This window comes from Chelonoidis abingdonii, chromosome 2 (assembly GCF_003597395.2).
Source record: "Chelonoidis abingdonii isolate Lonesome George chromosome 2, CheloAbing_2.0, whole genome shotgun sequence".
NCBI lineage: Eukaryota > Metazoa > Chordata > Testudines > Testudinidae > Chelonoidis > Chelonoidis abingdonii.
The window spans coordinates 259989619-260015457 of record NC_133770.1 but is presented as its reverse complement, the minus strand read 5'-3'; the positions used below and the strand labels follow the sequence as shown (position 1 = coordinate 260015457).

Sequence of the window (25839 nt, the reverse complement as noted above, 5' to 3'; positions counted from 1 at the left end):
GACTAACACCAAAATTTTCAAAAGCATCTAGTGATTTTGACTGCCTTAGTTGAGATACATAGAGACTGATTTTTCACACTTGTGGAGCATCCACAGTTCCAAATGAAGTCAATGGGAGATGCAGATTATTCAGCATCTCTGAAAAGTATTAGAGATTTCAACACAATGCTACAATAAACTTTACAGTTCAAAATATTAGTTTTTTATCTGATCATTTTCATTATTCGACTACGACTGCTACCTTCTTTTTGCTGTTGAAACTTCAGAAAAAATAAGTTAATCACATTCCTAGGGTGCTCACATACAACTGACTATGTAAAGTTGAAAAGTCTGCTGATTCCTGGTTGAAAATCTTGCTGGACTTATTGGGGAAATTGGTATCTGGTGTTTTGCTTCTTTGTTATAAGATATTCCTTCAGAGCCTCTCTTTACACTTCCAACAAGTAGTGGTGAATTGACAAGCACCAACTGTATGAAAAGAACATAATTTAAATTATTTCCTATTGTGTTACAGATCTTCTCTCCAGCAACTCTATACAAGCTTGCATCCGATGAAGTGGGTATTCACCCACGAAAGCTCATGCTCCAAAACTTCTGTTAGTCTTCAGGACTCTCTGCTGCTTTTACAAGCTTGCTAATGAGCATTATGGATAAAAAAGGATATTTATTTCAATTGTGTGTGCTATCAGTTATGAGGTTTATGACAAGGGCAAAATGCTGCTATGTAAACAACATATTCTGATATAGTAATACTAACACTAATATCAACTTATGTGTATCATATTAGTTGAGCCAATATTCCCCTGTGTGTTCTACTGAAACATACCAAACAAAAGGCAAGTTTTTAAAAAGCTTGATGGAAGAACTGGAGAGCAGATATTGTATTGACCAATAATCACCAACAATAAAGAAATATATTTAAGATGTTTATGAATAGCTTGAAGATACTTCTTCAGCCCATTTGAAGAAACAAGCTTTTGAAACAAGGTCTCTTTCTTTTTGGTGCTGAATTTAACTCCAACAGTACTTGTTAGCTAACCCTATTTCCAAGGGATAAGTTTTCACCATTGAGTGCACCTTTTACTACTCTGATCAGTGTCTACCAAGAACAGAGAGGGGTTTTTTGTTTTTGCTTTTTAAAGTGGAGGGCTCTTAGATTGTCTATGTATTCAGTCACTGAAGAGAGTTTTAAATTAGTTTTCTTCATACTGCACAGACCAAAAGTTAACTGGACAGAATCATTTGCATTTTTGTAGGAGAAAGGAATTCAGTTAGTATTCAAGATACCTAATATTATTAATTATTATTTGTATTCAATTAGCACCTAGAGGTCCCAGCTGAGATTAGGGCCCCATTGTGCTAGGCACGTCAAACATATAGGCTATGTCTACATTGCAATTAGAGGTGTGACTGCAGTATGTGTAGACATACACAAACTAGCTGTGATCTAGTTAGCCTGAATAACAATAGCAGTGTAGACTCAGCAGCAGGGCAACAGCACAGGCTAGAATACATACCCAGGTCCCAAGTGGGCTTGTACAGCCTGTGCTACTGTGACTGAATTGCGACTGCAGCACAGATTCATACGGAGAGACATTCCTTGCCACAAAGAGCTGACAATCTAATTAGACAAAAGAAAGGTTGGCAAGAGAGAGGCACAGAAGTGATTTGCCCAAAGTCATATAGCAGGTCAGTGGAAGAGTAGCTCAGTCATCATGTCCATTCAGTCTTTGGCTTGTCTACTGAGATTGTTAGCATAGCGCCAATTTATGCCTGTTGTGATGGTGTTTTTTTGTGATAGGGCCACTTATGACTGGAAACTGGAGTCAGAACACCAAGTATCAGGACAACTGCACTTTTATTCTCCCTTCGTGGTCCACCAAGGGCACCTACTTTAGGCTTCTAGCTCCTAACTGTCACCTCTCTTGGACAGAGACCCATGTCTCATTCCCTCTTGACTGGGGTTTTAAGGCTGCACTGCTTCCTAGATTACAATGCAATATCTCCAGCAAGCCACACTTCCTCGACAGACCAGCGTCTACACTTTGCTTACTCTCCAAAGGCTATGACCAGTGTGTTGCCCACAGTTATAAGCTACTATCCAGCCTTTTCTGAGCAAGCACATTTATTCTTCAGGTAAAAGCATTATAGAAAAAGCATATGAAAACTTATTCGCAGGGCCCTAGTAAGTCAAGTCTTTCTGATCCTTCCACAAGGACTGGGACCCCTCCTTTGATAGAAGGTACATTTCCTAGATCAGAAAGAAGGCCCTGAGTCAGTTAAATTCAGGCTCTTGACCCAAAAGCCCTTTCTTTTTCTACTGGTCTCTGAAAATCCAGTCTGAACCAGTATATGTAAGCCTCTCCAGTGGGTGGTGTCAGGAAACAGAGCCTACAGCACAGCCAGCTCTGGCCAACCTAACAGGCACAACTGGTTTGAAGTAAGCTGCCTGAGTGGCTATGCTGCCTGATTGATTGGAATAGCCATCATTAGCAGACCAGGTCTTATATTCAGTAACAGTTCAACAGTAACAGCACTCACCTATGGCCGTGACAATTCCTGTGCCTTATCGTCCACAGCCCGGCTCCTGTCTTGGACACAGCCTTGCTCCTGCCTTGCCTCATTCCATGTAAGCCGGTTCTGACCCTCAGTTCTGATTCCTAACCTCTGACTTCAGCTCTGGCATCTGGCCTCGGACTCCAGTTCTGACTCCTGTCTCCCAACTCCCACTGTGACCCTTGGCTTGGGTTCAGGCTCTGACCCTAGGCCCCGATTCCTGTTCTAACCACTAGGCCTGACTCCCACTCCGACCATTAGGTATGACTCCTCCAACCACTAGATATGACTGCTCATGTCCCACTTATGTGACAGGGCAGGCAGTACTTCTCTGAAGGTGTTAGAACCTGAATGAATTTGCCAAATCACCTCCCATTGTTAGTTGCAGAACACAAACCATTTATTTAAATCAATGGACCCCAAAGATAGATATTGTAACCTCACGCAGTATCGCATTTCCCCTCTACAGAGGTTACACACAATCCCTGCCCACAGTAACACATAAACTAAATACAATAAGGTGTTTCAAAGACATTGCAGGAAATTGCCATATTTGTCACAATATGGACACTTACAACTGGAAAATGAAGTAACACTACCAAATGTCAATCAGATATTAACAACTTTAGTGACTGTTACGGCAAGAGTTAGACTAGCCATTTACAGGTCAAGGCTCTAGACCTCATTCCTAAATCATGCAATCCCTTTTCTGAAAAGCGTTTTTAAAAATTGACTTTCATATTCTTAGTAGAGTTGTAAAATGTAATTATTTTGTTCCAAGCTTTAACTCTAACTCTTGAATTTTCTAGTAAGAAAAATCTTCAAGGCAATTATTTTTAAATGTAAACTATAGCCACTTATTATATATCCAAGTAATAAACATCTGTAAATCTTTGTTCTCAAGGAATATTTGCTCACACATAGAAATGAACTAATGTAACATTTAAAATTAAATTTAGGCATTGCTTGTTTTTAAACATGATGCCTTTGTGCTATGTCAAATTATACAGTTTGAAACCACTAAAATATTAGGGGCCAGGAGTGAGCAGAGGAGCACAAAGAATTATTGACAAATGAATGCACATTATGCAGAGTAGAATACGCATAAAATGTCTATGAATCCCGGGTATCAGACTGAAAAAGCAGAGTTATAAATGACAGATCATTATCTAGTGTAACCCTGATATAACAGTATAATCCTGAGTAGATTTAAACAGAGTTAAGGCTCCAAGACATCTAATAGAGGATTGCCCTTATTTATTACTTGGTGCACAATAGCACCAGCCATGAGAAGTAATTGAATTATCATTTTTACAAGTTCAAATCTCATTCATGCTAATCTCTTCAGGTATTATATTAGTATCATACACATCATACATACTATATTGTCTCCTGAAAACTTAAACCAATAAGATGCTGGATTATCTACAAAGATAAATGCAAAATGTACTTACAATACTGTTCTATCAATTTAATCATACTTCCTATTGCCCTTAACGGTGACCTATTGCACAAGACACTTGACAAACAGCAAATTCTATGGATACCTTTTCTTTCAGATTTTCCTCAAAGGAAAAATCTTTAGAAATATATATAAAAATGGTACAAAAGTAGTCTCTTATTAAATACTGTTAATATGAATCAACTGTTACAGCCGAAATAAATCTCTTTACAATTTACTTTAACACAAAAAAAGGTACCAACAAAAGCTTTTCAATCAATGTAGGAATAGCTACAATCCCAAAAAAGTTTAGCTTTAGTCCACCAAGGAAGAGGGTTTTTCAAAATTCTAAGAATATTCACCAGGGCATGGCTAATTTTGTAAACTACGAAACAATCGTCTCTCAATAGATTCATTGATTGAACCTCATGGTATTTAAAAAAAAAAAAAAAAAAATCAGTCCTTAAAAATGTTCACAATTTCCTTGTCCCAGCTGCCAAATGATCCATTTGTGCCATTTGTTTCACGGTCTTAACAGGATTCTTGAATTTGACAATACAAAGGCTGGTACTGTACTCAGGTCATAAATGTTAGGGGAGGATACTGTTCCTGGCAAGTAAAAGCTGACTATAGGATTACATGTGCCATCTTGAGCTACATATCTTACAACACTGGTGACAGCACTAAAGATTATGAAAGTGTATACAGAAAGCCCTCTCACCCTCCCCATATATATGCTAGCCCTTTTCCTTTAAACATGACCAGTAATACTCCCCAAGATAAATTAAGTTAAACCAAGTACAAAAGGAAAGAAAACAGCAATGGGGAAAAAATGTTCTTCCTCAGTGCCTAAGTGCTGGTCCAGAGCTTCAGCTGTCTTTAACGTATCCTCTTAGATATTTCCAGTTACTAGAGTTTACGTTAATCAGAGTTCCCAGGCCTGTTGGCCCACGAGCATTCAGAGAATAAAGGTTTTAGACTCAATTCCCTCTGGACACTTCTCTTTGATATAGTTACACACTACCGGTGATTCTGGGAAATTGCTCATCTGCCGATAGGAAACTGGAACCATGTGAACCTCCCACTCCTACAGTAAGTCAGTGGGTATGAGACCTTTACTGCAGAGGAATAGTGAGATGTTTTGGCTATCAACATGCAAGCAAAATGAAACCTCTACCTTGCCAAATGCCATCATCAAACCCAGATAATGCAGCTTCTACGCTTTTTCAGTCTCTTGCTGAGATAAGGGTTTGGACGACCAAAAGCTGACTAAAACTCAATCCAAAAAAAGGGGAGGTGATGCAGGGAGGTTGGGGAAAACATCAGAAGAGTACGTGAGGGATCCTTCATTCAAGAGGTTTACAGCATGGGACTGCTGATAGTTACATGAGAGCCTTACCCACTTTCGATTGCTCCTAGATTCACAGGTGCACAAAAGCTCCTTTTCTTTTTCTGGTAATGCAGAACATTATGGGGAACGTTTATATCAGGCTGTGGACCTCACTACATTTATCCATGCTTTTGAGACATCTAAATTAGATTAACTCTACATGGAGCAATCCTTTGAGAAGCCAGTGCAGAACACGAATGCAGTTTGGTCAAGTTAATGGTATTTTGGTCTCTGTCTCTGACTTCCTGTTTGCCAAACAGGGCAATTCCAGGTGGCAACATTGATCTATAAAGGCCTACACAGAGCAGGTCCTGACTACCTGAGACTACCTCACTGCATGTTTATCACTCCAAGTGGAGCTCAAAATCTCTACATGTGAACTTCTGGAGGTTAGGTAGCCTCACTAGGATGCTCTCAACTCTGAAGTTGACTTTCCCCATTTGGTGCAGAGCTCAAAGTCTTATATCGATGACAGTTACTGTTTGCTTCCAATGGGTACAGCTGAGCAGGTGCTGAACATGGTTGCTTGTGGAGACAGTTGCAGCCAACTGTTTTAGCTACCCATAATGCTGATGCCCTTTGTCACCAATGAATACTTTTCATACTGTAGAGAAGGCTAAAGTGAGCTGACTTTCATAACTTCTCAGGCTTTTGTCAAAGGATATAGGAGAGTATAAGGGGTAGTTTTGCTTTTACGTACAACTGAGGCTGGGGAGGGGAGGGTTGGGGGGATTAGACACCATTGACCCTAGTTCATATTATTTGTACAGGTTTTTAAAATATGGTATATGTACACATAGTTTTATAGATTTAAAAAAACAACAGTCTTCCGACACACTTTTACCAAACTCCCATTCAACAATTATCAATTGCAGTGTGAGTTCTGGAACTTCAGAAACCAAAATTCTAGTCAATTCAATTTTAGCACCAACAGACAGAGAAAGAGCATAAGCAAAGTCTCAGTTTCCCCAGCCTTGCACACAAAAAAAGACATTTATATCAAGGAACATAAAGTGAGTATAAAACAAAAATTAAAAATGAAAATGTAGTTTCTGTTTGGCATTAATTATAGGTTGGGTTAGTTGCATGACTTCTTATTAGGTTGTCTGGCATGTCCACTACAGACCTTACTTTCAGTATTATAACTTTGCCAAACATTTACCATTTGGGCTCAGATTTCCCATGCTGGGGATCTGCTTCAGACACAGTTCTTTGGGAAAAGTTTAGTGAAAGCAGTTTGGCTGTTCTTGAGAACAAAACCAACATTTTTCCAATGTTAAAAATTTCAGGTGACTACCTTTGAAAAGCTGTAGCATGCATGTAATTTTAGAGAAAAGGCTTGAAATTTGGCAGGAGGTGGCCCTTGTACCAGAGATGCGCCTTTTGTTTTCCCCATTAAAATCCACTCACATTTAGCCAAGCTATAAGCCTTTCAAAAATCATAGCTTGAACATATTTAGAAGAGACTTGCTGAAGTTTTGCAGCTTCATTCCCCTGAACTTTTCCTACATTGCAGCTCTTGACTACTGTGGGCTATGCTTGGGCTGGGCACCAGAACTGAGAGACTGGAGCCTGTCTCTTCTGTGCCCTCAGTGCCTCTCCTCCCCACTCTGGGCCCAGGCCGCAGGGAGGAAGAAGCTGCCTGATTTGACTGCAGAGGAAATAGGAGGCAGACCTGGAAGGGAGCTGAAGAGAGAAATAGATTGGGGTAAGCAGCCTGGAGATACTGGGAAGGGAGCCTGGGATTGGAGGCTAGCAGGGTGAAGGAGACAGAAACTGGGACTGGGAGATGGTGTATCAGAGACTGGGATTGGGAACCAGGGTAGGACTGGGAGCCAATGGAGGAGGGGGGTAGAGGGAAGAGGGAGAAGCCTCAGCGTAGGGGAGAACTGTGATTGGCTGAGTGCAAAGACAGGGGCTGGGACAGGGAGTCCAGAATGGTGATATTAGGACTTGCTGGGCAAAGAGACTGGGACTGGGATGAGAAACCTGAGGCGTGACGACTGGGACCAGCTAGGGGAAGAGAATGGGACTGGGACAAGAAGACAGGAGTTGGGAAAAGAGAGCACTGGGCCAGGGAGAGAGATTGAAGGAATGGGGCTGAAGATGTCACACTTGAGGGAGAATAGGCAGCAGATCCCCTTCAGAGTCAGCACAGAACCCAAGACTCTCAAGTCTCACCATTCCTCTCTTGTCAGCAAATACCTGTCAAACCCAGTGGCAAAGTGTCCCCTCCCTGGCTAGCGTTTGTCCACACAGAGGACAACTTCCTAGTGCTATCAATTATTTTATTAGCTCAAGAGGCAACATATCATGACCAGGACATGCGTGGCCAAACCTAGTGGGTGGAGAAGGAGTCAGGATCAAGGAGTCAAGTAGAGAGTCAGACCCAGGAGCAAAACAGGACTGGAGCAGAACAGGAAAAAGGCTGAGAACAAGACTAGAAATAGGGCAGGCACATGAATGCTAGGACTTGTGGACATAAGCGTTTAGCAGCCAGCAACCTGCTGCAACTGCTGCTGAGCTTAAAAACAGGCCCACTGGCTCCCTTCAGCCAATCAGGCAGCCCTACTGCAACCCAGTGGAGCTCATTAATCTGCCTGAAGGCTAGTCCTTGGGTTCAGCTGAAGGAGCTCAATCTTCATGGACACCTTCTAGGGGCCCTCAGCTCAGGCTTTTCAGGATGAGCTCAATGGAAGTCCTGCGTAGACCTGGTGCCTGGACACTCCCCGCAGCTCCCATGACCAGTTATCAGGACCACAGCCTTCACAATCCATTAGGTAATGAAACCTAACCTGCAATTCATCTGGAGCCCAGAATCTGCCAAACTAGGTATTCCTCTTGTCCTTAGACTACTACAGATGACGGTGGTGGGCTGGGCAGACCAACAAATAGGTTTTTACTGAAGGTTTTTGGAGAGAAATGTGGAATTCCACAGGAGTTTTCTTTGACTCTAGTAGCTGCAGTTTAAACGTCAATAGGTTGATTTGCTCCATGATCTTCAATGAACCTATATAATGACGGTCTAACTTGGCTGTCGATAGGATTGACTGGAGGTTTCTGGTTGACAATCAGAGCACGTCCCCCATGATAAGGATATGTACAGCCCTCAATCTGATACAGTTCTGGTTGGAAGTCCACGGAGCCAAAAGACATGTTCTCAAAGGAGGCAGGTTGTCTCCAAGGCAGCAGGAGAAAAGGAACAAAGTGTGCCATGTTGCTCATAAGATTGACTGCAAATAGTACCACCATGCAATGATGGGAACGAGGCAGATCCACAATGAAATCCAGAGACACAGCCCACCAGGGCTGAGATGAAGTGGGCAGCAGCTGGAAGAGGCCAAATGAAGTCATGCATGGGTTCTTCATTCAGGAGCAAAGGTCACAAGAGCCAACACATTTCTTGACAGAAGACTGCACATCCAGCCGCTAGAAGTTCCATGAAACTAAGCTCCACGTTTTAGTTTAACCAAAGTGATCCTGAGCCGTGTATTGTGACAAAGTTTCAGGGCTTCGAGTTCAGGGAGACCATTGGGGACATAAATGCATTCCTCATAGTTAAGGTTAAGATTTTTCCATGGTTATTTTTGTTAGAGAATGAGCAGGCTGTCCCAGAGGGGGATTGAGTAGACTGGCTTCTTTATTGCAGTACTTGTTCCCATCGACCCAATTGTTGAGTAAGCACTGAGTTAATCACATCACACTCTTATCTAAGTTAATATGTAAACACCTACATTTACTACAACACCCCCAAAACCCTTATTGAATAATATGACCACTCATACAATGAATATTAATAACTATATGCTGAATATAAATTATCCCCACCCGTTTACTGTTTACAGTATTAAGCATATTCTACAGAGATTTTTACCTTGAAGATACATTTCTTTGCAGTAATTGCAGCCACAAATTCCCTTGATCAGCAGTTCACAGGGAAGGGAGGAAGGGGTCATGACTCTGAGCTCCTTTATGTAGCCAGGAAAGGAAGGGAGGAAGAGATAACACTTCTTTACACAAAGGGTATTCTTTAGACACCCACATTACTTATGCAGCTGCAATGTTTATCAATCCTTAACAAGCAGAAGGGACGGAGAAAGATGGCACTTTGTCAGCACACCACTGGTTTCCCAGGTCTCTGCTTAACCCTTATATATCCTAACAATTTTTAGTAAAAGCCATGGACAGGTCATGGACAATAAACAAAAATTTATGGAAGCCTGTAAACTGTCTATGACTTTTACTAAAAATTGTTGGAGAAAAGAAGCTAACTGCTGGAGGGGCTGAAAGCTTGAGCCCCACTCCCAGGCAGGAGGCTGATACCCCCTGTCACTGCAGGGGGGGCATGCAGCTATAACTATGGCTCCAGCTCCAGCCCCAGCTGCAGCCCTTGAAAGCAACAGCCATGGCTGCTGAGGATTGGGGTGACAGTTCCGGCCTCGACCTTGCCCGCAGCCAGCTGCGGCAGGGGCTGACGTCAAAGAAGTCACGGAGGTCCGTTAAAGTCAGGGAATCCATGATATCCATGACTAAACAGTATCCTTACCCATAGTAGAGAATCCCATTCTGTAACCGGAAACCTGAACTGGGCTAGGTATCTGTATTGTCCATGGCCTGGCAGATCCAGGTAGCAAATGATGAACATTAGGCTCTCATCTATCATTCTACTGGGAAAGCTGGATGGTTGAAGGACTGCCAAAAGATGGTCTGTGTGGGATTCAATGTACTCATCTTTCCATTTCTAACTTTTGGGTGGTAAGTCATGACAAACTCACATCAGGGGACAAATAGTGACCAATCTGATGCTGATTTAAGTTTCAGAAATGGTGCAGAGATATTCCAAGTTCTTGTAGACTGTAAGGACTTGAAATGGGAACCAGGTTCCTTCCAGAAGGTGATGTCACTCTTCAAAGGCTGCCTTGATACCCCAAATGTCATACTTCCTTTCTGCCAGAGTTAATTTCATGAATAAAAAGCATATGGGTGGAGTAGATTATGTGGACCCATTTGATGCATCAGTACGGCTGTCAAACTTTGGAGTGCAATCCAGACCAGTGAGGGCTTGTGTCCCCACCTGCCTTAGAATCATAGGACTGTTAGGGACCTCGAGAGGTCATCTAGTCCAGTCCCCTGGACTCATGGTAGGATTAAATAACCCTAGATGCTTTGTAACCTTGTAACCCTTGGTGCCTTAAAATATTCTGCTGCTGTAGCTCCCTTGTCTGAATGTTCCCAGCCAGCATACAAGCATGCACTGTGTGTCTATGTGATAAGCAGAAGCGGTCCAGCAACCTGCTTGTTACTGTCACACGGAGCTCCACTCACAGCTTGTCTGGTGCCTCCTCCTGGTCACTCTGGGGACTAGCTCTAGAGGTCAATGCACCCCTCCTGCAGTCGCACACTGTCACTCCATCTCTGTCTGGTCTGCAGGCCATCTCGTTCCAAGAATCACATTCTCCTCTTCATGATTCAGCCCTCTGGCCGAGTCATTCAGCGTTCCCCCCACTTCTGGAGTACAGTCCTTCAGTACTCTGTCACTCCCACAGTGACCCAGGCAGTCTTTCAGTTCACTGCCCTGCCAGTGCCACTTCCCCAGTGGTGGATAGGGGAACCTGGGCCTTCCCTCTACTCCAGGTTCCAGTCCAGGGACCCTCAACCCAGCAGTTCTGGGCCCTACTCTCCCAGTCCTCACTGATCTTTCCCTGGACTGCTTCCTACCACTCCCAGTTCCCTCCTTACTCTGGGTGGACCAGTTCCAAATCCTCCTCCCTCTCCCCAGGGAGTGATTGCCCTTTCCCAGCAGCAGCCCTGTCTGTTGTCAGGTTCCTGGCTTTATAGGCCCCACCTATTCCTGCACAGCTGAACCTGTTTACAATCAATTCCCTGCTCCCTGCCTCTTCCTCCAGATGCAGCCTGTGCAGTTAATAGGTCTACATGGCCACCTTAACCCCATCCAGTTCACCAACCATACTCTGTTATCCACCAGCTTTTTGGTAACATATGGCAAGATGACCCCAACACACACACACCCATGGCTCAATTTTTCCCAAAAGCATGCGCTCTGCAGTGTCCAGCCCCTTCCTGGACCATTCGGAGGAATAATACAGTTTATTTGCTCCTCAATAGGGACAAAATACACAGCTTATCACTTTAACTGGTGCTAACAATCACTTAAATTCAAACAGCTTGGGGTTGGTTTAGATTAAAAGTAAAAACATGTATGTTGTTTTAGACTAATAACAAGTTTAACGTCATCATTAAGACTGTGCCAAAAATGACGGCACTGAGCGGCCTCATTCCATTCTGGGTTTGGCACTAGGTTCTGGAAGTCAGCAGCATAATTATCGGCTAACTCTGCCTTAGGGTCCAGACTGCAGCCTCTGCCCTGCACAAGTGGTTTGCGTCACAAAAAATCACCAGCATGGCTTGGACAAATTCTTCAAACTGCTTCAAGAGGGGAATGGACTTTTCCAGGACTGAGGCGGCCCAGGTCAATGGCCAGTCGGTCTGCAAGCTAATAAGTGCTGCCTTGGCCTTGTTGGTAGAAAATGTCTGCAGCCACAGTAGGAACAGGAGATGACACTGGTTTAGAAACCCACAGAACATCTCCCAGTCACCATCAGGTTTGTTGGGTAAAGGTCTCTTCAAGTCCTCCCTAGGTCTGGGTCACAGGTGACACAGCTTGAATTTGCAAGGTGACATTCTGCCCCTGCAGGTCTTAGGCTACACTACAGAACCCTGTATATCAATCACACTTATCCTGCAAGTTTGACTGGGTTTAGTATCTGTGGTTCTTCCCTTCAGGAGTCTGTGATCAGTGGTGTGTGTAGTGACCAGACAGTCTTCTTACAATCAAAGTATTGTTTGCTTTTTACTTACTGTTAAAATAGTTAGAGAAAAGGGATTTTAAAACAACATACATGCATGCATGTCTCGCTTACCTAAAGGCTTACCCTCCCTTATTGATAGTCTAAACATGCCAAGCTTCTTCAGACACTCCACAGGACCCTGTGTCTCCATCTGGTCCCCCCAACAACATCTCTCCACCACCTGAGCGTGTTTTTTTTTCCACTCTAAAAGGAGTCTGGTGGCACTTTAAAGACTAAGATTTATTTGGGCATAAGCTTTTGTGGGTAAAAAACCTCACTTCTTCAGATGCATGGAGTGAAAATTACAGATGCAGGCTTTATATAATGACACATAAAGAGAAGGGAGTTACCTCGCAAGTGGAGAACTAGTGTAGACAGGGCCAATTCAATCAGGGTGGATGTAGTCCACTCCCAATAATAGATGAGGAGGTGTCAATTCCAGGTGAGGCAAAGCTGCTTCTGTAATGAGCCAGACACTCCCAGTCCTGATTCATGCCCAAATTAGAATGGAATATCAGGATTGGAAGGGACCTCAGGAGGTCATCTAGTCCAACTCCGTGCTCAAAGCAGGACCAATCCCCAGACAGATTTTTGCCCCAGATCACTAAATGGCCTCCTCAAGGATTGAACTCATAATCCTGCGTTTAGCAGGCCAATGTCAAAAAGGATCAAATAATATTTTAAAGCACTAATTTTTTAGAATGATAACAGAAGTAACAACAACAAGTAAAACTTTATGGTCTCCAATAGGTTTAGCCTAGATAGATACTTATGCCAAAAAACAAGTTACTTTACTGAGTTATGTTAACTCAGAATAATGTGAAACAAATCAAATGAAGTTATGAAACCAAGAAAGAACCACACAGTGATGCAGTCACAAAGGTGGGCCACCACCTATATTGGGGCATTCTTGATGGCATATTCGAAAATATTTGACCAGGGTCAAATAATAAGCAGTCAATTGACCAGCCTGCCAAGCCTACACTGTAGGATCATAGACAGGAAAAAAGAACCACTGATTTTTAGAAACAGGAAAATACAAATATTAAACTGCTTCATACACATAGTGCCCATTATTGACTAAACAGTTCCTAATTCTTTAATTCATCGACTGATTTAACCTCAGGGTCAGCAGAAGAGTATTCACTTGGTATGTTTATTTTTAATCCGCTTTACTTTAAATAAAATTTGCCAAATGATCTGGATGAAAGAATATATGGGATTTAACATCATAAGTGATATGATACTCCTCAAATACAAAAGCTTAAATCTCACATTAAGTTGCTTAAGCATTGAGGCTGAAAGCACAAAGCATTTTCTACAAATCATAAGAGAGTCTGAATAATATCAGGAAAAAAATGCAGCATTTGCAAAACATGTCAGGGAGTTACCAGGTGAGAGGAAGTATCCAGGCTTGTTCACTACAGAGCACAAAATTAACCAATCACATTGATGTACCAATCCTTATCCAATACCACTACATGTGTTGAAACACTCTGACAAAAACAGATCTGCCTGGAGCAACAGGAGGAGGATTGCAGGTAGAAATCAAAAAAGATTTCTGCCCTTCAGAGGAAAAAATATTTCTGTTAGTCGCAAGGACTTACATTAAATGTGTTTTAACTTATCTACATAGGTGTTGTGATTATTACAGACGCAAACAGAGAAAATTAACAAAACTAAATTTTATAGCTCTGTCTGCATGCCTTGTTCAAAACCAATCCCTATGCATGAAATGCTCCCCAAACTGGTTCATTAAGCCACCCTTCTTCGTGCTTTATGTCCCCCCATAAGGCTTCTTCCATAATGCCCACAAGTGAACCAAACCAAACAAATCATTAAAATCAAAATCTCTTATTCCTTCCTGTAGTCTTTATAGGGCATTTTATCTTCATCACTTCTTTCTATTAGGCTACGTCTACACTACCCGCTGTATCGGTGGGTTACAATCGATTGCTCGGGGATCGATATATCGCGTCTCATCTAGATGTGATATATCGATCCCCGAGCGCACACATATCGATTCCAGAACTCCACCAACCCCAATGGAGTTCCGGAATCGACAGGGGGAGCCACGGACATCGATCCCGCACGGTGAGGATGGGGGAGTAATCCAATCTTAGATATTCGACTTCAGCTACGTTATTCACATAGCTGAAGTTGCGTATCTAAGATCGATTTTTCCCCATAGTGTAGACCAGCCCTTAGTGTGTAAGCTCTTTGAGACATACACTCCTTTCCTTTTGTGTCCTGTACAGCACTGAGCACTTCAGCTACGATTAAGAACACACTTTTTCTATAGAGATGTCTAAGGATGATAATAAGACTTCACCAAAGTATATGATTAATCTTAAAGAAATTAGTAGCTTCCAGCTCTTTTTCCTTCCAAACCATTTCAGAATTCTCCACATCCTGAACTCCACAAGACATCTTAGTGCAGTGTAAATGGAATCGAGTGTTTTTCTTCCACATGAGATAGAAACACATTATAAGAAAACACTGGTAGAAGGGGAGACCTGCAATTCAGGACCATCAGAAGTACTTATATCAGGAATGAGTACATCAAATCCTATTGTCAAAACAGAAAGAAAACAACTTCAGAGGCCTGCTCTGCACTGTGGTGTTTAGGAGCCAAACCAGTGAAATAAATGAGTTCTTATTGATTTAAAAGAGATAACTTAAGCCCTGAGCCAAAATCTCATGGGAGCATGATACTTCCTCTGAAGTCTATTGTCACACAAATAATATTGCATAAGAGCCTTACCAGCAGGGGTGGCTCCAGGCCCCAGCATGCCAAGCGCATGCTTGGGGCAGCATGCTGCAGGGGGCGCTCTGCCGGTCACTGGGAGGGCAGCAGGCAGGGTGCCTTCAGCAGCATGCCTGCGGAGGGTCCACTGGTCCCACGGCTCTGGTTGACCTCCCGCAGGCAAACCTGCGAGAGGTCGACTGGAGCCGTGGGACTGGTGACCGGCAGAGCGCCCCCTGCGGCATGCTGCTGTGCTTGGGGTGGCGAAATGTCTAGAGCTGCCCCTGCTTACCAGGTGTGCTTGAATCACTGAAATTACTTAAAACCCATTTCTCTTTTATATGTGCATAGTCAACAGCCTGCTCAGACACTACCAAAATGCAAAGTATTAAAAATGTGGGATACCTATATATATTGAGTAGAATTGTGAAAAAAGAACAAAAAGCAACTTCTTCCCCTTTTCCTGCTAGTGATCTAGTAGGAAATTCTCCACTATTAATAAACTTGAGAACAGACCTGGCACTATAACCACCAGTAACTGCAATCGAAAATAAACAAAGTAAAACAGTTAAAAAAACAGAGTATGCTCACATCAGTATCAGGAAGGCAGGCCATCAGGGTTGCAGTGGTTCTTAGTCCCTGAGAAAATTAAATCTCCCCTGCTCACATCAACACATCAGGTCAAAGGCCGGCCTATGGAGCAGATCTTCAGCTAGCATAAATTGTCACATAGCTCTTTTGAAATCAGGGCAGTCATCAATTATGTTTTAAATATATACCCTTTTATGTATTCTTAATTACTTTCTTATTTTTATTTACCAGGACATTCTCCCCTGCCTCAAGCTATGTTTCAGCCTCTACAAAATTTAAGACATTTATTTATAAATAAATTTGAGGCAGGTTTTTAATATTGTTTCCTTTACAAGATACATGGTTAGAATCCCTGACCCTTTAATATAGGCAATTTAGTGAAAGAATTGCACAATTTAAAAAAATCATACTAGTACACACAGAAGATTCCTTAGACTGTTTAAAATATAGACAAGTTAAACACTTACATATATATTTTGGAACTTTTGAGGGATAAAATAAATTTAGTAAAATCTTTAAGAAAAGATGACTGATTTTCTCACCATTTTTAAAAACTATCTGGCACTCATCTGGTCTGTGTGAGGAGGAAAGTTTTGGCAAGCAACATGAATTACGTTTACAGAAGATTATGTATAGAGTTTGAGAGACAGCATTTTAATCTAAATGCATGTTCATTAGATATTTGTACTGAATCCCACCCCCTTTCAGCAGTAAAGGATTTCTGCACTGCTGTGTTTTTCCCTCACGTCCAATGTGGAAAATCTATCTGCTTAAAGAATTTTTTCAAGTGCCTTTAATAATCTTGTTTGTACAAATACCTGTATATTAGGGCAAGGACTGGAGCAAAGATTCCTGGCAAACAATGCAAAAATCAAGTTGTGTGCCAAGGACTGTTCTAGGAATTATTTTGGGGAAGTTCTATGGCTTGTGTTACACAGGAGGTCAGACTAGATGATCATAATGGCCCTTCTGGCCTTGGAGTCTATGAATGATATGTTCTATGTATTGTCTGCAGTATTGTTGTAGCCCTGCTGAGAGAGACAAAGTAGGTGAGGTAACATCTTTTATTGGACTAACTTCTGCTGATGGAAGGGACAAACTTTTGAGCTTCATAGAGCTCTTCCTCAGGTTTTGAGAAGGTAACCAGAGTATCTGAGCTAAATAAAAGGCAGGACAGATTGTTAAACATAAGGGTTTTGCACATGCTGTAGGAGACCACTTAAAATGAAGTGGCAAATAAGGGTTAGCAGGCAGCAGGGTGTGTTACAAATTGTTGTAATGAGCCATAAAACCAGTGTCTCTGTTAAATCCATAATTTTTTAGTGTCCAGCAGAATTATGCATATAAGTTCCCAGGGTTATCCTTTGAAGGTGTGCTAGTTTTCTCAGAGGGTGAGGACTGAGCAGTCACATATGGAGTGATCGCTTTATGAAAAGGGTTTGCAAAGAAATCTTTCCCAACCCCCCTCTTCTGGCCTTCAAACATCCCACCAAGCTCATAATCAGAAGCAAGCACCTCACAGACCAGGACAAACAACTCAGAGCAGCACCAACCCTGACAGAACAACAGATGCAAAAACCTGCAAACATATCTCCACTGCTACTATGATCAATACCCCCAACAACACACTTTTCAAGATCCATGGTTCCACCACATGCCTATTACATGTGGTGTACCTCATTCAATGCAGCAAATGCCCCACCCCCAACAATTATGTGGGTGGAATCAGACAATCACTATGCTCCTAAATGAACTCAAAAAAATAAGAGACAAAAAACATCCTATCACTAAGGTTGCCAGGTGTCCATTTTTCAACTAGAACACCCAGTCAAAAAGGGACCCTGACAGCTCTGATTAGCTCTGCTAACCAGGCCATTAAAAGTCCGGTCAGCGGCACAGGCAGGGTCCCTACCCGGCTCCGCGCAACTCCTGGGAAACTGACGGCATTCTCCCTCTGGCTCCTAGGTGGAGGGACAGCCACCAGGCTCTGCATGCTACCCCCACCCCCAGCGACAGTTCAGCTGCTGCCATTGGCCAGGAACCATGGCCAATGGGAACTGAGGGGGCAGTGCTTGAAGGTGCGGGCAGCAGAGAGAGCCACATGGTCGTGCCTCTGCTTAGACACTGGAGGGAGATGCCAGCAGCTTCCTGGGAGCCACCTGAGGTAAGAGCTGCCCGGAGCCTGCACCCCAACCCCCTTCCCCAGTCTGGAGCCTGATCCTGCACCCTCAACCCCCCCATTTCTGAGCCCAACCCTACCCAGCCCAGAGCTCGTCCCCCCTGCCACACACCAACCCCCGGCCTCAGCCTGGAGCCCTCTTCTGCACTCCAAACCCATCATCTCTAGCCCCACCCCAGAACCAGTACCCACAAATGGAGGCCTCACCCTCATCCTCCCCCCACACAAACCCCCTGCCCCCTCGGATCCCCATCTGGTACCCTGAATCTCTAATTTCTGGCCCCACCCTGGAACCCACACCCCCAGCCCATAGCCTGTACCTCCTCCCATACCCTAATCCCTGCCCCAGCCTGGAGCCCCCTCCCATACCCCAATCCCCTGCCCCAGCCTGGAGCCCTCTTCTGCACCCCAAACACTTCATCTCCAGCCCCACCCTAGAGCCCGTACCCACAGCCGGAGCCCTCACCACCACTCCCCTCCCCCACACCTGAAGCCCCTGCCCCAGACCAGTGAAAATGAGTGAGTGAGCAAGGGTGGGGGAGAGCGAGCAACAGAGGGAGAGGAATGGAGTGAGCAGGAGGTGTGACCTTGGGAAAGGGGTGGGGAGGGGCCAGGGCAACCACATTTCACAAAGTGATCACTCAGTATCTGATCTCTCAGATCTCGCCCTTAAAGGAAACCTGCACACCTTCAAAAGGTAAGCCTGGGAACTTAAATTCAAAATTCTGCTGGACACTTAAAACAATGCACTTAACAGAGACATTGTGGCTCATTACAACAACTTGTAACATAGCCTGCTGCTTCCTAACCCTTAATTGTCCACTTTCTTTTAAGTGGCATCTGTGAAACCCTCATGCTTAATATGTCCCATCATGAATTTAGCTTAGACACTCTGGTTACCTCCTCCAGACTTGAGGGAGGGATAGCTCAGTAGTTTGAGCATTAGCTTGCTAAACCCAGAGTTGTGAGCTCAATCCTTGAGGTGGCCATTTAGGCAACTGGGGTAAATATCTGTCTAAGGATTGGTCCTGCTTTGAGCAGGGGGTTGGACTAGATGACCTCCTGAGGTCACTTCCAACCCTGATATTCTATGAAAAGCTCTGTGATGCTCAAAAGCCTGTCCCTTTCACCACAGAAGTGGGTCCAATAAAAGATATTACCTCACCTATGTTGTCTCTCTCTCTTTACACTCCATGGATGGCAGTACAGTAGAAAATATCAGAATCACTATTTGCCAGTTGTTACCAAATAAGCTTTCTATTCTAAATATAAGAGGAAACTGTCTGATATCTGTTTTTAAATATTGGCATTTTAATGGAGACCACTGCATATGCTGGGACAGTAATTCAAAATTAAGTTTTGAAACCCACCCATTAAAAAAATATAGCCTTATTTTTCAAAACCAACTAATGTTTCTGTGCCCCAATATTTGAGTGTTCAAGCTGAGACACTTTAATGGGGGCCTGATTTCCAGAAAATACTGAGCACTGGACCTTTGAGGGGAGAGAGAAATTTAAAAGGAAAAAAAGCCCCTTTTAAGCTTGGACACCCAAAAATCACTAGTCATCTTTCAAAATGTAGGCATATATTTTTTAAAATGACACAACATTTTTTCCCTTTTAACACCAAAACAAAGGCCAGTATTTTTTCCACAGCTTGTCAGAAATTTAAATTTTAGGATGTTTTTCTTCATCAATAAATTAGAGTTTAGAACATTACAGATGAGTTAGTTAAGACTTCATAACATACGTTAGAGAGGAACATAACTGACTTCAGGTCAGCTTAAAAAAGATTTCTATTTAATTTCACATTTTCAGACTCTTCCATGTGCATAGAAACAAGCATCTAAAATTGTTGAAACACAATGTGTGACAGACAAAATTTCATGCACAGGCCACACAGAACCTTCTATTATTCATTATATCTGAAGATTCTAATCACTTGGAACTTTTTATGTGAGATATTTTTCCCCTGCAGCTGCCACTTCTTTAGTGTGCAGCCATCCTCTTCCTTCAACTTCTCACAATTGGAAGGGAAGGCATAAATGACCAGACCAAACTTTCAACCTTCCAACAAAGAATGTAAAAAATTTTCCAGTCACTGGAGCAGAAATAAATAAATGAATCCCCAGTGCATCTATAATTGGGCAATTATATCAATAATAAACTTGGCCTTATAAGCCACTTTCTTTACTATTTGGCATTAAAGAATGCGACATGTGCAAAACCATACTATAAACCAAATAAGAGGAATTCACATGTGCCCAAATGGCAGATGTCTCCCAACTATGGTCAATGTTGGGTGGTTTTTTCCCAGCCCACATTTGCAATCTGTTCTTGACCGTCTTGATACTTCATTTTTATGCTGTTAACAATAGTTAGAATACCAAGGAACTAGCCAAGGCAATCCAAAGATTTAGCATGAATTTACAAACTTCTGCTGGCCAAGTCCTAGGTCTGTCTATATTTGACACAAACCTCATCTATAAAACTGTCCAGCCAGCTTAAAAAAAACTGTATTGTGGGCATTATTCATGGCTGTCATCTAAGCCACAGCAGATGCAACACTGGAAAAAAATAGTTTAAGTTTTCAAGAGACCAACAATACATAACTTACATTTTATGAAGTGGATGCTTTTTATTCAGATTATGAAGTATTTCTGAAGAACATGAGACAACAGACCATCCTAAGAATGAATTCCAACAACAGCCTTTATCCTAACCCAAGCAAAATCTGACCGGCCTTTTTCATCCTAGCTTTAAACCTTATAAATCTTTTGTGGTTGAAGCAGAGAGATGCTGGATAAGAGTATTAGCAAGTCCTCCATCCCAACACATGGAATCAGTCTTGCTCATGGTTATACCAAGAATTGCACATTACACAGGTGCTATACCATATAGTGTGTTCCTGAAAGTACATTTATGGAGACACAAATCTCAGTGTGTTAAAAAGAAGGAAATTAAAGGGCGAGGGGAGGGAAGGAAGAGGGTGGGAAAGCATAACACACACACTTTCCCTTTAGCTGAGGATCTGTGTTTTATTGTAACAGGCAGGTACCTCAGGCCTGATTTTCAGAGGTATTAGATCAGCGTTTCTCAAACGAGGGGTCACAAGCTATCAGTCTCCACCCCAAAGCCTGCTTTGCCACCAGCATTTATAATGGTATTAAATATATTAAAAAGTGTTTTTAATTTATAAGGTGGGTCGCACTCAGAGGCTTGGTATGTGAAAGGAGTCACCAGTACAAAACTTTGAGAACCACTGTATTAGACATTCACAACTCCAGGTGAAATCAACATGAAACTGCACATGTTCAGTACCTTTGAAAAATCAGGCCCATAGTAAGCAGACATTGGGAATGTTGCTTTTCATTTTCCAAAAGTGCTGCTGATTTTGAGTGCCTCAGCTGAGGATGACCAACTGAAGATACCTTGGGCCTGATTTTCAGAAGTGTTATTCACAGATCCTATTAACTTCAATTGGTACCATCGCACTTCCAAAAAATTGGACATCCTTGAATTGAATTAAATAATAAATAAAAAAGAATAAAAAAAGCTAGAGTGGTTGCATTTCAAAGTTTTGTCCTTAATCTTTCTCAAAAGTGTATGAATGTGCTCTCATTTGAGACTAGCTTATTTTTTGCTTCTCAGAAGACACACCCATTGGTTTTCTAATCACAGTATTCTCCTTGAAGTACAAAAAGTATCCAAACCGTATAATGCCTTCTTAGAACAATGTGAGTCACTCTGTATCACTCGCAGGTTTTGAATCATTCTGTGTTGTACTTTTATATCCAAGAGCTGCACCTTAGCTTTCCACTATCCTGATGTACACGTTTCTCTTCTTCTCTAGTCTATACTTGCATGTCTTTTGTATAGTTATCAGAAAGGAAATCTTTGAGCATGGTAGTAGGTCCTTAAGTGAAATGGGATCCAATACTCCTATTCCAGTCTGAGGAGGGTGTGGCTGCCATGAGAGTTAGAAATGAGAGACAGCCCAAAGGTAAGTGGGAGTTCAGAACCCAAAGAAGGAGCTTGAGCATGAGCTCACTAAGAAAAGCAGAACAAAATTGAGGGCCTCCTTGAAGGAGGGAGCAGTAAGAACTCCCTAGTGAGCAGTGGAGCCAGATCAGGCCACTTAAAGCAAAAGACAGGAGAACAGTCGGGGGGCGGGGACGTGTCTATTACAAACTTCCCCAGGACAAAGAAAGCTGAGGGCTGAGAGCAGCAGCTGAAGATGCCTGTTGGCTCTCTGAGTCAGAGAGACGAAGCTGGAGGGCCAGAGAAGGCTACTACGGTCTGGGGAATGATAGAGGGGTGAACCAAAGTAGAACTAGAGCCAGGCCTGGAAAGAAAACAAGGTGGAGAAGCACCCCCAGCTACAGTGGCTGGGGTGAGGCACAGTGAGAGACACTGGAGCTGTAGTGTGCAATGCTGAAAATATATTGGGCGCATTGGGATTTGAAAGATTGAATGTACTGCTGGGACTGTGCTAAGGATATCTGCACTAAACCATCAACACAACCAAACAGGTGAAAAAGGCAACAGTGTGGCACAAACTCATAACAGGCACTAGGTGCCTGGTACCATTTTTACCATGTGAGCCATATGGAGCCACATGTGAACAGAAGACTCATTGGTAGAACCATTTCAGCTGCAGGCTGGTAAGAGCAACCACTGCACCCACTGAGTCAAATAACCACAGTGTTCCATGAATAGGGTGACCAGATGTCCAGTTTTTAAAGGGACAGTCCCATATTTAAGCCCTGCTGCAGCAGGGCTGGATTAACTTTTTGTGGACTCAGTGCCAAATATATTTGTGGGCCCCCATGGCAGCAATGGAGCATGGCGCAAGGGGTTCAGTCCCTGGAGCGAGGGGCCAGCCAGGGGCAATGGGGCCTGGCATGGCAGGGGCGGCCTCGCTCTGCCTAGCTCAGTGTGAGGGCACTATTTACAAACCGGTAGTTGCCAGACACACAATGGCCCGCTTGGCTCTGTGCTGCCAGCATGCCCCTTCCCCTCGGGGGTGGGCCGATGTCATGCCACAGCCCCCCTGCCCAACACCAGAACACACACACCCTGATTCTCTATGGCCAGAGCACCCCTGGATCCACTATGCCCAGCCCCCCCAACCCTACCACAAAAGGACAGCACCCTTCACAGAACCCCCATTCACTAGTGCTCCAACACACAGAGATCTTCCCCACCCCCGAGACCCACTCCCACACACCTTGCCTCCTGGCCCCACTCACTGTCCCTACTGGGAGGCAACTGGGTCTGCCAAGCTGACCCACCACCATCTTGGGGCAGGGAATCACTCTGGCCCCTTGGGAGTGGTGCGATCAGCCAGGCCAGGGCCTGCCCTACCCAAGTTCCCTCAGGACCCACTTGCCTGGAGGGGCCCAGCCAAACCCCTCACACTGTTCCCCCCACCACAACTGGCCGAGATTGGCCAGGCTGCTGCATCAGTTCCAGGTGACTCAGCTTCAAGGAGACAGGTGGGGCCCCACTGCTGGTGAGAAGCAGAAACTGCCTAGAGCCAGAGGTACACTGGGGTCTGGCCAGGAGGCAGAGAGAAGCCAACGGGTGAAACCAGGGGTGGGAGAGGAGCCATTGGCTGGCTGGTGGGAAGGCTGAGAGGAGCAAGTGGTGTGGGTGGGAGGAAGCCAGCGGGGTCTTGGGATGCAGTGCAAGCAGAGCAGGCCGGGGCCCCTTCTGAACACGGGCCCAGCTCCATGGAGCCACTGTAAGCCCAGCACTGTCCTGCAGCTGTCCTGACTGTTTCTTAAAAATGGGAAAACTTTCCACTATTTTCTGTCTCCCTTCCACCCCCATTAGTACTGGCGGGTCGTCCTGCTGTCCGGATCCCTGCTCGTCAGCCATCTGCCCACCTGCAGTGGTGGCTGGGGGGGGGGGGTTCAGTGGCCAATGAAGGGAGTGGGTGTGCAAGACTGGTGGCGCAACGAAGATGCAGTGAGTGGGGCCAGTGGTTCCCTCCGCTGGTCCGTGAGCGCAGCCCCCGCTGCATGAACGCTGTCAGCCAGCAAGGCCTCGCCCCCTCTCCCTGTCCCGGCTGGCATTGGCTGCAGGCTGTGAGCTTTGAGGGCTGGTGAGTGCAGGCAGGTACTAAGCAGCGGTCAGTTACATTTCGCCTCTGCTGCCCACCCATCAGCCCTTTAGGTACCCCCTCTCTCACTGTCTTTTTAACCGGGGCACAGTCAGCTTGATGTTAATTTGAACATTTGTACTGCTGCAATGTTCAGTTCCCATTGAACTCGCTTAGAAATGAGTAATTTTGAGGGGTGCTGGTGGTGGCGGAGCAGAGCCCTGAGTGCAGCCTGGCCCAGATGCAGACACCAGTGGAGGAACCAGAGGAAGGATGGGGTGCAAAGGATCCTCTGCAGCACTAATACGACCCCCTCCCCAGGCTGGCAGACAGCGCCCCCTGCCCCAGCCCCACTAAGAGAGCACAGACAAGGAACGGGGCAGCAGCTCTGCGCCTACCCGCCCCTGGGGCCGGGGAGGGGGGTCCCCTAGCGCCAATGCAGGCGCCCCTGGTGGCTCTGTCAGTCACGGGAAGGCTGGGGATGCAATGCTCCCGGCACAGCACTGGGGCCCTGGCACGCAGCCCCGGTATTGGCACAGGCCAGCCACGACCAAGGGGCCCCAGGGCTCCTGCAGGCAGACCAGGCCCCGCGCCGGCTTCTGCAGCAGCAGCAGCAGCAGCAGCAGCCTGGTCTCCCCGCCGCCCGCAAGCAGCAGCGGGAGAGAGAAGCGGCTCACGCACCTTCCCCGCGCAGACCCGCCGGTCCCATAGTCCGCGACGGCTCAGCCTGACGCCCTGGCTTGGAGAGGAGCCCGCAGCTGCAGCGCCTCCGCGGCAGATCAAAGGGCGGCGAGACAGCCGGTCGGCGCTAACCAGAGTTTCCCGCGCTCCGCTGCCTCTGCCGGCCGAGCTCAGCCGCTGCGAGTCCTGCCGGGGGTGTCCGGGTCTGGCAGACCTTCTCCGCCCTGTGGGGGAGCGCGCTCCTCTCCGATCCCCGCCCGTCGCTCCAGCGCGGCCGCCTCTGCCTCGGGGCCTGACCCACCTAGCGGGGCTGGGGAGCAGGCGCCTCACAAACCCCACCGCTTGCCGCCGCCCCTCTCCCGGCTTCACGCCGCAGGCCGCTGCCCTGCCACTAGCTGTGAGGGGCTCGCTGGGGGCGCAGGAAGCCCTGCCCCAGGGCTGAGCACTGGCTCTGCTGCCAGCTTTGGCAGTTCGTAGCCCCTGCATAGCATTGGTTAGGAATGTAGAAAATTGCTTGAGTCCTGGCACCTCTTTCATTACAAATTAAGCACTGGTCATCAGTCCCAGCCTCTGCTGGTGCCCTGTCATTGACTCCTGTGGTGACCACCCAGAACATGGGCAACGGGTCTCACAGGCTAAGGCAGCTCAGCTTCCCCCCCACCCATGCCGTGGCCCTGCCCATGTTGCACCCTGAGGCCGTGCCCTCCCTGCCCCTCTACCAGAAGCTGGTGGGTACTCAGCTCCAGCTGGCAGCCATGAGCTTGGGCCAGCGGTGCTGGGGTTGGTGGTGATAGGGGGTGGAGCCGGTGGCTGAGACCAGCCCGGTGATTGGGGCGGGGCAGCAGCTCAGCCCAATGCTTGAGTAGTGGCCCAGTGCTGAGGTCAGTGTCTCCGCCTGGTGCTAGGGCTGACCTGGCACTCAGGGCTCTGGTGGGCAGGACCTCCCCAAAGTGGGAGTTCACCCACCGCCCATGCCAGGAGAGAGTTTGGCCTTTGAAATATGATTTTATTTCCTGAGTTGTTACAAATTCTAAGGCCAGACCATTGTGATCAGCTAGTTTGCCCTCCTGCATCACACAAGGCCGCAGCACTTCCTTGATTGTAAACTGGCTGATGGAGCATGCACTACAACCCTTTGTGATTTGTTCCAATGGGTAATTACCCATATTGTTAAAAATGTTTACCTTATTTATTATTGGATGAAGGGAGTTGCTAGAATGGCCTATTTCAATAATTGTAGTTTTGAAATGTAAGTGAACGCCTACATCAAAGGAGAGTTGC

The 25839-nt window shown here is 45.2% G+C and overlaps 1 protein-coding gene across 2 annotated transcripts in view; it reads right to left on the bottom strand.

The window, feature by feature from the left end:
- CPQ (carboxypeptidase Q) overlaps positions 1-24728 on the bottom strand; it is a 270044-nt gene extending 245316 nt beyond the window's left edge. The window contains exon 1 of one of the 2 annotated variants that reach the window (XM_075063116.1): positions 24559-24728. In XM_075063116.1, coding sequence (XP_074919217.1) covers positions 24559-24586 — 28 coding nt within the window. In that variant the 5' untranslated portion in view covers positions 24587-24728. The remainder of the gene's footprint in view (positions 1-24558) is intronic. The other variant, XM_075063117.1, reaches the window with a different exon arrangement.
- Between the last annotated feature and the right edge of the window lie 1111 nt (positions 24729-25839).